This window comes from Trematomus bernacchii, unplaced genomic scaffold (genome assembly GCF_902827165.1).
Source record: "Trematomus bernacchii unplaced genomic scaffold, fTreBer1.1, whole genome shotgun sequence".
Taxonomy (NCBI): Eukaryota; Metazoa; Chordata; class Actinopteri; order Perciformes; family Nototheniidae; genus Trematomus; species Trematomus bernacchii.
In genome coordinates, this window is record NW_022987705.1 from 2,834,504 (window position 1) to 2,849,675 (window position 15,172).

The 15,172-nt window shown below is 40.4% G+C and overlaps 1 protein-coding gene across 1 annotated transcript; it reads right to left on the bottom strand.

Moving 5' to 3' along the window:
* Positions 1 to 3,343: 3,343 nt before the first annotated feature.
* On the bottom strand, positions 3,344 to 14,642 carry pygma (phosphorylase, glycogen, muscle A). The gene is made up of 20 exons (XM_034140371.1): positions 14,320 to 14,642; positions 12,119 to 12,220; positions 11,915 to 11,993; positions 11,675 to 11,778; positions 11,356 to 11,487; positions 11,151 to 11,262; positions 10,988 to 11,070; positions 8,602 to 8,745; positions 8,298 to 8,390; positions 8,005 to 8,151; positions 7,022 to 7,185; positions 6,789 to 6,903; positions 6,596 to 6,697; positions 6,180 to 6,327; positions 6,032 to 6,090; positions 5,808 to 5,949; positions 4,955 to 5,162; positions 4,308 to 4,442; positions 4,026 to 4,092; positions 3,344 to 3,832 (listed from the first exon to the last, which is right to left on the bottom strand). Exons 1-20 carry the CDS (start codon positions 14,560 to 14,562, stop codon positions 3,686 to 3,688), a joined length of 2,526 nt encoding a protein of 841 aa, XP_033996262.1. The 5' UTR covers positions 14,563 to 14,642; the 3' UTR covers positions 3,344 to 3,685.
* Positions 14,643 to 15,172: the final 530 nt, after the last annotated feature.

Sequence of the window (15,172 nt, forward strand, 5' to 3'; positions counted from 1 at the left end):
TGTTTTACAAAGAGAAAGCACAATCCTCAACAAGCTGATATTTGCACAGGGTTTTAATGAGTAACGAAAGACAAGAGAACAGAGAGTAAAAATGTACGAGCAAGAAATTGCTTCACACAGGCAGTTATGGTAAATTGGTTTAAATGTAGAGAAAAGGCTCCACTTGTGTTATCAAAGTGGAAGATTCAGGGAGGAGCCTTTTTAGTCAGCACTAAAACATGTTACAGTGGAGGCTGATAATGTGAAATGAATACAGATTGACCTTTTGATGCTGCTAATTAAAATGCTAACATGCTGATGATTACCAGGGTTGCCCTGTTCACTGTCTTGGTTAGCATTATCTTGCCTTATGGTGCTGCTAGATTAAGTAAGGGGAGGACTATTGTTATTAAAATTCACAATTTCAATGTTGTTGCGAGAGGAGAGTCAAATTGCTGATACTATTTCACCCACAACTGCACCCACATATCCCTCGGCCAGCATTTAGAAATAGCTTAGAGGGGCCTGTCACCACCAAACTCTCCTCTCCATGAGGCCCTGAACCTGAGCCCATAGCTGCTTGTGAGGCAGATGTAAGGGTATTTTGTACACAATACATTTGAAATGATGATATAAAAGCGTGACATTTCAGCTAAGATATTCATTCACGGACCCACTTACAGAGTCATGAAGAGCAATGAAACAATGAAAGGATTTATTTTATTGTCCTCAGTTATCCATATCTGTTAAATGTTTAATGCAGGTTTGGACTTTAAACCTGTTAAATCCAGAGACAGGGCAATGAGGAGTTATCTTAGAATTTATTACACCAGTAACCCCTGAGTGTGTGTGTGCGTGCGTGCGTGTGTGTGTGTGTGAGATAATAAGCCATTACTGGCACGCAAAGGAGCCATTGAAGAATCGATTGAGGTCACAGGGGTGCACAGCTGAATCAGCGGGACAGAGTAACATGTGTTTCTCACCATCCGTCCGTTTAACTTATTCCCCTCAACTGTTCACTTGGTAGCAACAGCTCCTCCTAAAGGGCATTCAGAGAACTTTATTTATCCCTCAGAAAGCTCTGAGGCCTGCATGGGAATGCTCTTTCAGTCACTATAAGACTTATGAGACGTGTTGTTTGGGGAGTTTTTCCTACGATGCAAGGGTCTATATTGATTGATCACTGGACATTTGCTCTGCTGTATTTTTCCTTGTCTTCTAACATCTTGGGCCCAAGTTGGACATTTTTTATTTTTTATTTAACATGTTATTTTAGTTTCTTTGACAGTCAAACAAACATTTTGTCATCAGATATGATCCTTTTAGTGACACATGTTGTGTTATGCAGATATGAAATTTAAAGGGCTGGAATGAGATAACAGTGATGTTGATGATCCATTGCTTTGGTATGATATCTTTAGTTGGAGGAAATAAACGCCCTTGATAACGTTGGCATTTGTTTACTGCCTCTGACTGCATTGAGATACGTGTTGCCTTCATGCCACAGTGCTGAAGTCCTCTGCTGAGCGATCTGCTGCTGCCGTGGTCATCCAGGGGACTGTGGGGCCACGGCTTCATCAAACACGCTATAGTGTTTTTTTGTGTGTTGCACCTCTAAACTCTGCTCCATATGTTCCCAATATTTGCATTAGATAAGGCAGTTGGTACCTATTGGTTCTACCCAATATGTGTGTGTTTTGGCTGCAAGGTCATATTAAATAACATTATGTCATAGTCTGTACCTTTTCGTACAGATAATAAAAACACTTGATGCATTTTTAAATGGCCAATGAACCCAAAATCTGAATCTGAGGATTATAGTTATTGAATGAATGTTGAATTTTCACAACACTGTCCACTGATTGGACCACAGATTTTCTGCTTCCTGAATTGTACACATTTAATTGAAATCAACATTTGACCACAAAATACAACAGAATGCCCATGTTTAATTAAATGCATATTTCATTTGCTTTTAAGACATTTCTTTAAAGGTCCCATGTCATGCTTTTCCGGTTATTACCCGTCCCCTTGTGTGTTATGTAGCTTTTTATGCATGTAAACAGTCTGCAAAGTCACAAACCCTCAAAGTACACCTTGTAGCGAGTAAAACTCTAACACAGAAAATACCTGTCTATGCTGCCCCAGAACGCCTCGTTGGAGATTTCTCTTTTTCCATTTTTTTATTCCTGAGTATAGTGACGTGCCTATACCCAGGTCCAAATGGACCAATCCGTGGAGCTCCTCACACACACTCTGGGTGTTTCTCAATCGCGAGTACGCTTGCTTGGTAGCACATGTCTGCCGAGCATCTTGCTTCAGAAGCGAGTCAAGAATACTTCCTGGCATTCGGAAAACGAAGAGTGGAAAATGCTAGCAAGTGTGCAGGTGTGCGTCATATGAGAGGCCCCGCCTTACATCTTCCGCCACAGATTTTGGGGAAATTGGTCCGTGCGCAAAGCATTGTGGGGATTTTAAGACCGCGGAGTCTACTCATGTGCAGCCTCGATATTTCTCCAAACGGAGTACGCCGGGCTCGGTAGATTTCCAAGTATGCTGGAGATTGGAACAGTACTTCGGCGGCACTCGATGACGTAGTATGCTTGAAATAGTGGCTCTGAAGCAGCTTTACTCGCGATTGAGAAACACCCACTCACTCAGCCTTGTCTTTTCTCAGCCTCGGCTCCGTGGATCTCCTCTAACAGTTCGCCACACAAGGCTGAGTCTCGCTGTCTCGCAGACCCCACGCAGCAACCAGGAAACGACACCAGTAATCCAGCTCACACTGTCCGCTCCTCGAGCGGAGCAACGAGCCCCGCAACGTCCCGCCAACACGGCACCCAGACCCCACGCAGCATTCTCATCTGTTTGTCATTACCGGTGTCCTTTTCTGGTTGCTAACAAACGCCATTGTAACACATAAATACACATCAGAGCACAGTGGGCTCATAGGGAGGGGGGGCCGGAGCTCCAACAAGCCGTGTAGGACAGAGAGTGAATACACATACTATACAGAGATGCTGTATGAGAAAACCAATGTGATTTTGGAACATTGAACAATGTAAATCTATTCTAGTAGACCTCAACAATGGAATTATGATTAGTAGAAATGGCCATGACATGGGACCTTTAATATTCACTGATTACAATGATGTGTTGCCCACTGTGCTATTGGTTATCAAAATAATTTGATTTGGTTCTTAGGCTGTGAAATTGACCATTGTTCATGTAATATGCTTGGAAATACAATTATTGCACAATAAAAATGTGCAAATGTATTCTTCAGTTTACAATTTAAATGTTCAGGAAACCCTGGCTTTCCCTCAAACAGAATGGAAAAATCTATACAAACTCACGCAGGCTGTTTTGGTATTTAAGATGTATTTTATTCAGAATGGCGTGGAGTGGAAGTACAAGAGTTAATATTTTTCTACAAAAAATATCACCGATCACTTCACAAAAGCCCACCACGAAGATCTATTAACCATATTGTAGATCTGCATGCATGAAGAATGTAAACTTAGTCAAAGAGTCGTGTGACACACACTGTAGTAACGCAGGAAGCATTTGATGCCTTTCCCTCTCAGAGGCAGGTTTGTGGTGGCTTTTACCAGACGCTCAGTATCTGACAAACTGACTCTTAATGCGTCTGGTTGTGATACAAGCAGGGAAAGTCGGGCCGTTGTGGCGTCATGTGGACAGTTTATTAGAAGTCGTCAGGGGCGGGGAGTGACTCCATCGTGGGCTCCATGCCCCAAATCTCACGAGCATACTCGGTAATGGTGCGATCACTGGAGAACTTGCCACATCCGGCAATGTTCTGGATCACCATCTTGGTCCATTCCTTGGGGTTCTGATGAAAAGATGAAAATGATTGATAATGGCATCCGAGTAATAAGATCAGTAATTAAAAGGCTTAGTAGCTCTGAGTAGTGACCTTCCATTAGTGGTTATACTCATATACCCAGACTAATTAAAGTCCTACTATAAATGCATGAAAGGCTTTCGTGAACCATATGGGTTGTGTGGTTTTTTAATGAACATACCTTGTAAAGAGCGTTGACTTTCTCCTGGCATTTCATGTAATCTTCATAGTCAGCAAAGACCTTGTATCTGTGCAGAAAAGGATGCAATAAAATGAAAAAACAACAAATATAGTACAATAGGAATGTGTTTGGTGTGCAAGTGTGCATTATTGTATGCATGTACATGTCTATGAGTCGTCTCTTTTCCTTTTATGCGCCACCATGCAAGTTAATACACGTTCTTATTTGTATTTGTGTACGCATGTGTGTGCCTGAGGCTAGCAATGTTAGATGTGTCTTTACCTGTCATGATTCATCAACATGTTGACAATTTCTTTAAACAGGTCATGCTGCTTTGGGCTAAAGAAGCCTCCAGCGATCTGGTCAATAGCCTGTTTCAGCTCAGGCAGGCGGTTGTAGTACTCCAAAGCGTTGTATCTAAGTGGGAAATAAATAGAAGCACAAGCTTGTTGCTGTAGTAACTGCCTCATTAATTAAGGTGCAGTATCCAGTGCCTGTACAGAGACATTAGCAGATTCCCCAAGGCCACACCTTTCAGTGTGAAACATCCCAGCATGGGTGGAAAAAAACATCGTGTGGTGCAAGTGATCATTACCAAAACCTGTGTGAGAGACAGAGTGCTAAGAGCTTCTTGCATTGATATCAAACAAATCTCAAGAGATGGAATATCTTGTAGATAATTCACCACATGGATCAGATAACTGTGTTCTTACTATGCAACAATAGACACAAAAATAAAATATACAAAGTTCAGCCTTTTTTCTGCCTTTGCTCCTTTTGCTGTTCCCCTGTCATGGTCAAATCAAACAGTCACATTTAGGGACACACAGCTCTGATGAAGGGATACAATCACATAATGAATAGTGAATAGATTCCATTAGCTATAGAAAAAAATGTGTTTGAGGTCACAAATGTAACTGAATACTTACCCTTTCTTTTCCATTGCATCAACGTCATCCACCCTCATGCCGAAGATGAAGAAGTTCTCCTCGCCGGCCTCCTCAGCCATCTCAACGTTGGCTCCGTCCATTGTACCGATGGTGAGTGCACCGTTCAACATGAACTTCATGTTGCCGGTGCCAGAGGCCTCAGTGCCAGCTGTGGAGATCTGCTGTGACAGGTCAGCTGCGGGGATGGCTGGAATATGACAGAAGTAGCGGGTTGATGTTTTAGGGTATTGGTAAGCATTTTGGGTTTTCAACAGATGTAATGAGAACAGATTAAAGGTCACCTATTATGTAAAATCCACTTTTTCATGTCTCTTCTACATCAACATGTGTCCCCTCTGTGTAAAGAGATTCTGAAAGTTTCAGAAAAAAAGATTCTCTCTCTTTTTGTCCTGATCCATTTCTATAAAAACCTGTCTGAAAATGAGCTGATCAGATTTTGGCCACTTTATGATGTCATAACGATTTTGTGGCTTGTGTAACCATTAGCCAATCACCAACCAAGGTAACCCCCCCCCCCACACACACACCTTATCACCTGATAGAGCACCATTGTGTTCTTTGTAACCAAATATCTCTCAGAAGGGCGTGGGGAGTGGCTCCTTATTTTCATCTAAAGTAACAGACGAATCAGCACTTTTGAAACAGGGCTGAAACAGAGGGGATTATGGGATGCTGCAATGATCTGTTTGGTGTTTCGAGCCAAACACTTCAGAAACATGTTTTGTATATATCTGAGACCTATTATATATTGATGAAAAACAGTATAATAGGGGACCTTTTAAAAGAGAAAAGGGAACAAAGCTTAGAAATAGAGCAGTGCTTTGGTAGTTACCTCTCTCTGCCAGTGTGACCCTGTAGTTTTCCAAAAAGATGACTTTAAGACGGTCTCCGACCACAGGATCGTTGTTGACCACCTCCCCGATGGCTGTGATCAGACGGATGATCATCTTGGCGGTGTGGTATCCAGGGGCAGCCTGCACAAAAGAGCATTAGATTAATTTACTTGTGAGGGTGATTTTGTTTTGGAAGCTCAGTTGCATGCCGTAAACCACAAACCTTTCCTCCAATCATGACAGTTCTTGGGGTCCACTGCTTGTTGGGCTCCTTCTTGATGCCTGGTGGAGACATGAAGAGATACCAGTAGTGAAATGTGTGTGTTTGGATAAAAACATTTGGGAAAGAAGATTCATGAAAGTGCTCTTACGGTTATAGTAGGTGATGATGTGCAGACAGTTGAGCAGCTGTCTCTTGTATTCATGGATTCTCTTGACTTGAATGTCGAACATGGAGTTGGGGTTGATCTTCACCTTGTAGTGCTCTTCCAAGTGCACAGCAAACTTCAACTTGTTTTCCTACTTTATCGAAAACATTTAATCACATACAGGACAACAAGTTAAACTTTATTTGTTTGTGCTGTGTAAAGACACACATTCTGAATTTTGGCAAAACAAATAATGTGAAAAAAAGCATTTAATGCAGGCTTCAGATGACAGAGATACCTCATAATATGTTCAGTATAAACATGGAAATGCATTGATTGCATTGTGCTTTTGGCAGAAATAATAAAGTCTGATTGTATACAATCTGACACTGTAAATTGAAGATAAAATATTACTTCACCTGCTTCACTTTGGCGACATCGCGAATGAAAGCCTCATCATTCACAAAGTCGCGGAGGCCCTGCAGCTGGTCAAGATCACGGATGAATTCCTCACCAATTCTCTGTTAACACAAATAAAGGGAAAACATTTTAAAAGAACAAGTATTTACAATGCTATTTGTGTGAAGTGTGCATGTTAAAAACCCAGCTGACCTCTGCGATGACCTCAGCCAGCCCCGGGTTGCACATGACCAGCCAGCGGCGAGGAGTGATGCCATTGGTCTTGTTTTGGAACTTGGTTGGCTCCATCTCATAGAAGTCCTTGAAACTGCAGGGAGAGAGAAGCATCACACATATCAGAAAAGGCAGATGATGCAGCCACCCGTGCATACTAACATATATGACTTTTGGTGATTCAGGCCTACAGGTATAGTTCTTAGACTTACAGAGTAGCTTTAAGGATGTCAGAATGTATCCTTGCCACTCCGTTGACAGCATGGGAACCAACAATGCTCATATGGGCCATGTTGATCCTCTTCTGTCCGCCTTCCTCAATGAGGGACATGCGGCACAAACGATCGTGATCACCAGGGAACATCTTTGCAACTCTCTGCAAAAGAATGTGAGACAAAATGTTTTGCTTGCTGAAGGTCAGAGAAGCAGCAACACAGCACTTTCCATCAGTATGAAAGATAAGGAAACGGCGTACTGTGAAGTGTAGCTACAGCTCATAAAACCTGCCCACCAGTTAATGTCAGAAATGTTTCACCTTCCATTCAGCGTGGGCTAATTCTGACAGACGCTGCAATTAAAAGCCAATACAAAACCTTTTTTTCTTTGACATACAGGTTGTATTATCCTCGTGCTAATCTTAAAGCCACTTCTTGCATTTAAATATGTTTTTCTGTCTTTCCACTGTGTTATCAATACATGTATTTACAAAAAGACATCATTACCTTCATTTTAGCTATTGTTCTTCTTTTATTCTGCTTTTCTAGTCTTATAAGTTTAGCATTTTTATAATGTTTTTGAACTATAAAGTTTACATTTAATATTTGTATTTTGTGTATTTGGTTTATTGTGTAATTATTCTTTTTAATTTTGTATCTTTAATATTTTTTAATGCATGCTTTTTGGTTAATATTAAGATGTCTTTGGCTCTTTTCCTTCTGTAACACATGCACATTTCCCCTCTGTGGGACAAATAAAGGTATTCTGATTCTGATAATACTCACCCTTATTCATTGGTTGCACCAAGCTTTTGTTTTCAGATGACTGTGCATAATGCTATGCTACTGCAAGACTGCATTACTAAAGTGGCACTCAACCACCGAGAGCATGGACAGTGTGTGCTTCCTCTGCTGCCATAAATACACATTGTACGCATTATTATTAGAAATTATGACATGTTGCAATGTGGAGTACTGACCTCCAGGTGGCGACGGTTGATCTCATAGACAATCTCCAGGTGACGAGGCAGCAGCTGGGCAAACAGGTCGACTGGCCAACGCTCCAGAGCTTCCGGAAGGACGGTGTGATTGGTGTAGGCACACGTGCGCACACAGACGTCCCAGGCCTGAACACCAGCGAGAGGGACAACATGAACCATTACGATGATGCTGGTAAATTAACATTCCTAGAATATGAATCAAAAGCACTGGAGCACAAACAAAGTCATGGGAAATGCAGTTCTACTGTCACACCAGTGTCACTCTTCCTCACCATGTCCCATTCAAGTTTCTCCTCATCAACCAGGACCCTCATCAGCTCAGGAATAGCCAACGCTGGGTGGGTGTCATTCAGCTGAATGGCAACCTAAATATGCAACACAATAATAAAAGAAAATCCATAATTAGAATATTCCATAATAGTGCTTTGTAGATACTGTTAATTTAATCTATTCTCATAAAATACAGTGTAACCTACATACAACATGTTCAATGCACTGACAGAGGCAATTTAATAAAAGCACAAAGGAATCCTTTTTATTTTTTACAGAACAATTGTGTTGAATGTAATGCTTCACCTTGTCAGGCAGTTTGCTGAAGTCTGTGCGAACAATCTCCCTGGAGCCAAACTTAGAGACCTTGAAACGACGGATGATGTCTTGCAGGGTGGCAGAAACCACAAAGTATTCCTGCTTCAGACGGAGCTCCTTTCCTTCAAAGAACTGAGGACAAAGACACACATTTGTCTATTTGTGATCTGCAGGAAAATAATTATTCCATATCATCATATCATCTTGTGTCTGCTAATCATGCAAAGAGGATTGATTGCAGATGTCTAATAGACATCTGCAATCAATCCTCTTTAATGAAATAATTACCCATACCTGATGTTATAAGAAAGTTTTAGCACTGCATCAGCTCTATTTAAAATATCATATAATCATCATATTAATGCAGTTATTGCAGTTAATTAAAATGTATTGGGACAATTCTATTATGTTTAAATGTTTGCTTAAACAATTATTTGAAATATTTAAGCAAACTGAATTCAGTGTGAGGGTTTGACCCAATGCAGCCTAATTTCACATTTGCTAAGCCACAAAAAGGAGGAGAAGGAGAAGTAAGTAGAAGTGACCACCAATGTGATTTTGGCTATTTTAATGTTTTCAATTGTGGATATTAAGGTGATTTTAAATAGAAATGCAACATTTGCCCCACCTACTGGCAACTGAAAATTAGTCTAATTGAGTCTATTGAGTGATAAAGAGATGAATGCATAAAATAAAATCGTTGGCTGGATATAGTTGGCTATAGTAAAGTATAGTTTTAAAAAGGGCCTTGACTCGTTATGAATTTATGTGGGATTACCAGTGTGAAAAAACAACAATGCGCATGCCAAAACCTTGCCGTGACACACCTGTTGCCCCTCTGCAACTTGATTGGCTGTTTGCCAATTTGCTTCCTGTTAGCGTCACTTTGTTTATAGTTTGTTTAGTATGGTCGTAGAGAAGATAGCAACTGTTACCATGACCAATGCGGATTATCTTTAACAGTATAGAAATGCAGGCCTGCTTGTTGAATAAATAGGCCTACTTAAGATTAAACGCAACGAGCCAAACCTCTGGGAAAAATAAACAGATTTAACGTGGTTCTTCAGGACTAAATGCCTATCTGCTTGCATGTCGGATAAAACCATAGACTGTATAAAACGCTTCTGTTCCCCCCTTGTGGGTTTTTATTCGGCGGAGATGGCAGTATAGGCATACAGAAGGCTTTTGGTCTATATAAGGCTTTGAGGATCTCAAGCATCCTTCTCTCGGGATTGCTCAAATGGATACAGCAGGACAACGTTTCCAAGTTAGGCTTCTTCCGCAGAGTTAACATCTACCCAAACTGACAGCTCATGAAAACGAGGACAAGAGCATAGCAGCAAACTGAAGAGAAACGGTATGAGCTGGGATTTATCACCTGTGTGGAAATGTGGGGGAAATGTGTGCATTACCTCATTTGATTGGTTGTTGCTTTTCTTTTTAAACCTAAATACTTTTTATTTACAACCCTGATTCAACGACTTCAATAATATAAAAAAGAACATTGAAGAAGGTAGCTTTCCCATTTTTAATGATGATGATACTTTTTGTCATTTCAAGCCTTGTATTAAAGCAACATAGAACAATGTCAGACTTAATAAGATCATGATCAGCATCATCATCATTCAAATGTAGACATTTTTCCTTTTGTGGATCTTCTCAGTTTCATGATTTGAAGACATCACATCAGTTTTTGGTAATTTCATTGTTATTTAAAATCATAGTTTTGTTATTAATTTAATGGCATAATTGTTTAAAATAACCCACAGATCAATTCAATATCAAATGTAGGCGTTTGTTTACACGATTCATTATGAGTCAAATATTAACATTTGGTTTAACTTTGATGGACTTCTTGGTTAATCAATAATTGTTTCAGTGCTTTTATATTGTTATGAGTAATACACATTATTAATGCCAATAGCAGTGATACTGTCCTGACTGAATTAAAACAAGGCTGGAATATTAGGCGGAAGATCTGCTCTCACTTGCACGGACATAAACTACCAGAACTGACATGTATTATATCTTGATCTAGACGGTTATTTCTCAAATCCTCCATCTTTAGCCTTCAGGGACTAAGCTCATGGTCGGCAATTCTTATGTCAGCTATGAAGGGCGACTTCAGAGGAATCTGAAAGAGCACACAGTGGCTCCAGCTGAAGACAAAGGACACTAGTTGGGGTCCTAATTATGGAAATCCATCCGAGTTAGGATAAGCCCTTAAATCATACAGGAGCCATACTGTCCAAAGCTGCTATAAACTTTTCAACTTTTTTTGTGTTTCCTAATCCAGGTTTACATTTGCATGGCCATCCTACAGTAAGAGTGCAGTCCTGGAGGATCAAAAGGTAATGCAGTCTTTTTTTCTTACATTGTCGTTGGGATACAGCACACGGGAGATGTTCTCAGCCAAGTTTCTGTCCAAAACAGCTTGAATGTAGCCACCAACATTGACTGCGAGGGGAAAAAAATACATTTAATTCAAGTTAATTTGACAACTGATGGTAAATTATTGACCTCTGCAAGACACTTACAATCTTTAAGGTTAAAATCGCAAGGGGCCTTTGCGGACCACAGCCTCATGGTGTTGACATAGTTGTTTCTGTATCCAGGGACAGGGGTGTCATATGGCAAAGCCAGCACTGTCTGCCAATAAACCACAGGGACAGACATACTTATTTATCATCTTACATTGCATCTCTTACTATTCATATTATCTATTTTTATTCACATGTTCACCTGAGTGTCGACCCATTTGACTCCATCAGGGGTTTGCTCGGTCCTGCCGTAAAACTGCACTGGACGCATGTACTCGGGACGTGCCTTCTCCCAGGGGTTGCCAAAGCGCAGCCAATCGTCAGCCTCCTCAACCTGGATAATGACATACATTTATCTTTAGGGGAAAAAAACACTCATTAGCTGAGCCAGACATAGAAAATGATGATGAACACGACGACATGATAATGATCATCTAGCAGGTGATTTGAGGTGAAAGAGGGAAGCTATTAATACGCACTGAAAAAAAGGAAAGTTTTACATCAGTTCTCTCATTTCTAACCTGCCAGCCATTAACGATTTTTTGATTGAAGATACCGAATTCATATCGAATACCATAACCATAGCCAGCCAGACCCAGTGAAGCCATGGAGTCCAGGAAACAGGCTGGAAACCAGAGGCAGGGGAAAAAGCAAATCAACATTTGACAAGCTCTTATATAAAATGATGCATTATTTAAGTCAGTCAACAAGAGTAAAGATCTCTTGAGTTGATCAAATATGACGGGTGAAAAGATGCTCACCGGCAAGGCGTCCCAGGCCACCATTTCCCAAACCAGCGTCTTCCTCCATGTCCTCGAGCTCCTCCATGTCCAGACCCAACTACAGACAACAACACACAACATGGCCGAATGTAGCTTTCGATCTGAGATGTTTCCCTTCCAATAATAGTAGAAAATAGACATTTTAAAGTTCTGGGTGTAATAAATGAAAGGTCTTTTCCTCACCTGGTACATGGCCTCATCACAGGTGTTCTCCAGGGCGAGGTTCACCATGGTGTTTTGGAGGGTGCGGCCCATGTAGAACTCAAGGGAGATGTAGTAAAGACGCTACAGTTTGAGAAGAAAGATCGAAATAATCAACAACATACTGTATGAACTAGGGGTGTGAGAAAATATTGATTCAAATATTGATTCACTGGAAAATTCCATTATGTTTTGTGATACAGTACTTTATCCATGATTTGTGGTATAATTCTGGATGTTACAAGGAAAAATACCAATAACACTTCTGAATATATATAAAATTACAGTTTTCTCATTCAGATTTTATATATGGTGGTGATTTCATATTATGAAAAAAAGCATTACATTGCCTTTCTTACAGTATCGCAATATTCAACATTATATTAAATTGTAACTTTTCTATCATTTTAGATTTATTACCGATACACAGCCCTAGAAAGAACAGCCAGAAAAAGTCTGATGAAGACTAACAGATGTATTTTAATCTCATCGTGTGATTATGGTTCGAGAAAGATTCCCACAATAGCATGATTGGAATAAATCTATGCAATTATATGTCACAAAAACATCCAACCCAGACTGTCATCGAAACCTTCCATTTTAATTATTTCGATTCGCGGTTGGGCGTGCATAGAGATGTGCCACCTGAGCCTGTGTTTAGCCTTTGCCATTTAGTTGTTTTTTTCCCCCCCTCCTCTCACATGGTGGGTCAACCCAGTTGAGAAGGAGAAGGGACAGATTGCTTTTGGAGTAACATAACACCAACATGTTGCTCTGTGCAGAAAATAGCTCCTGTAGAGGTTGCTGTAAAGGTCGGCTTGAAGCCTGATACCCTTTCATTGTGGAGTTTCCAGTTTCGAGTATTGATATATGTGTTAAAAAATAATGAATATATATGACAGAACAGCATCACAGAGAAGCTATCTCTTGAATTATAAATGACTGTTCCAAATGTTGTCAGACTTCAATCCTTGTTACATCTCATTATGCTGATTAGCTGGGTATTCCCCTCCTAATAATGCATAATCGTGATGTGAAAAATAAATCTATATGTACGTTATCTAATATGCAGCACAACACTCCAGTCTGATCTTGGAGTTCCTCACTCCTTACGGCTTCTGTTTAGACCTTTTAGGGCAGATTCACCTTTGCCCTTTGAGTCTAGAGGTGATGCAGTTCAGATGGTTTTTGAGTTGGAGGCTTCATCCCACCAACATCTCATTTAAAAGTTTCACAAACCTAGCTTAAAGTGAGAAGAAAATGTCACTCTCCTAAGATAAATACATAAGGGCTTTGGTAAGTTACAGAACAAAAACCCAGCAGAGTAAGCCTGAGGGTGCAGGGAAATGTTCTTCCTTTGATAAAAAGAAAAAGAAAATCACGCCCTTTTATTTACTGTAATCACAATTTTTTCCCCCTGCTAAGTAAATGCAAATTTCACTCTACTTCTGTGTCTATTGTCATTGCACACAGTTAGGTGTCATTTCACATAGTTTGGTATGTTATCTCCAATATAATGATGGTGTGGTTTGCAGCTTCCTATTGTAGTTCTTTCTGTATGGCTGTTAGCTTATAACACTGCAGTTGGGGAGATATAGCTGCTCTGATTATTCAATGCCCTCAGAGGCATGCGCTCATATGACACAGGGCTATGTGCTTTATGGTCAGAGAGGACAGCAACAGAAGGTCATGGAGAGGTTTAATGTTTCAACACACTATAAGAACGGCAGCATACCAACAGAGTGCTAAGAAGCCCAGATGAAGTTTAAATGTCATGACCTTACACTGACATCAGGCAGAAGAACTGCTAAAAGTACATTTGGAAGAATATAAATACCTTGTTGGAACGATTCATGGCCTTTTTGTTTAAAATGTATGAAATGTGCTGAAGTTATTGCATGAGATGAACAGTATAAGATGCAGGGTATGGCACAGAATGCTAATGAAAACAAAGAGCACTGTGGGAAGGCGGGGCTCACAATGCAACAGGCTGTCCATAAATATCCTGAAGGTGAACCAGTTCATAGATTAAATATAATTACCAGTATTCCCCTTGTTAACAACAAATACAAGTGTCTGCCATTGTTGCCATTCAAATAACAACCCATTTTTTAAGAATTTAGCCCATGAGTCAATAATGAAATGTATTTATTCATACATTTATCGTTACTGTTATGACTTACTTTGGGATCTTTCTCATAGTAGTGCTGCTGGGTTCTGATCCACCTGCCAATCAGGTGCTCCCGCACAGTGTGGGCGAGAGCAAAGAAGTAATCCCTTCTGGTAGCCACATTTCTGTCCTTGACCAGCGTAAAGTGGAGATGTCTGTTGAAATCTGTCTTCAATGCCGAAATGTTTTCAGTGCCGGCGAGGCCTCGCACTGAAATCTGTTTCCTTCTATCATGGTCAGATAAGGGTTTAGACATGGTGGCACGAGTTGCAGCAGCTCAGGGCTCTTGACTCTGGCAGAATGTAAACAGAGAGACAGCAGGCACACAGCAGAGAGGCGCCCACAGCACCGGCTCGGGCTCGGCATTTTAAAGCCACAACTATGAATATTAAGTAGAGGGTGGAGCAGAGTGTATATATTAGGGGAAAAGGTGGGGCTTAGCTGGAGGATAGATGTTATGTAACACAAGTGGCCCATCTTGGATTAGCTACATGACATTTTGGAGGATGTTTACAGTACATCTTTTAATATATAAAACAGGGTGGGTACTTTTCAGATTTCTCATTTGATTTGCACTGGTCATATCCAGCCATTTTAGAGTCAACCTGATCAAAGCAGTATGCACAATCTATATCTTCCTATTAGGAGAATTAGTATTCTCTGCCATGCTTGTGTTTCACTGTTACATAAAGGGTAATTGTGACGTTAACAAAGCTGCTGACCTAAAATAACCTAATGATTGAAATTATAACAAAAAATCTGAATATTATCTTTTATCTTTTTCAATGTGTAACTATGTCCCTGTCTGCCAGTTTGATGCATTGTCTGATTTTGTAGAAAGAATACGTGCAGTGATAATATCTGGC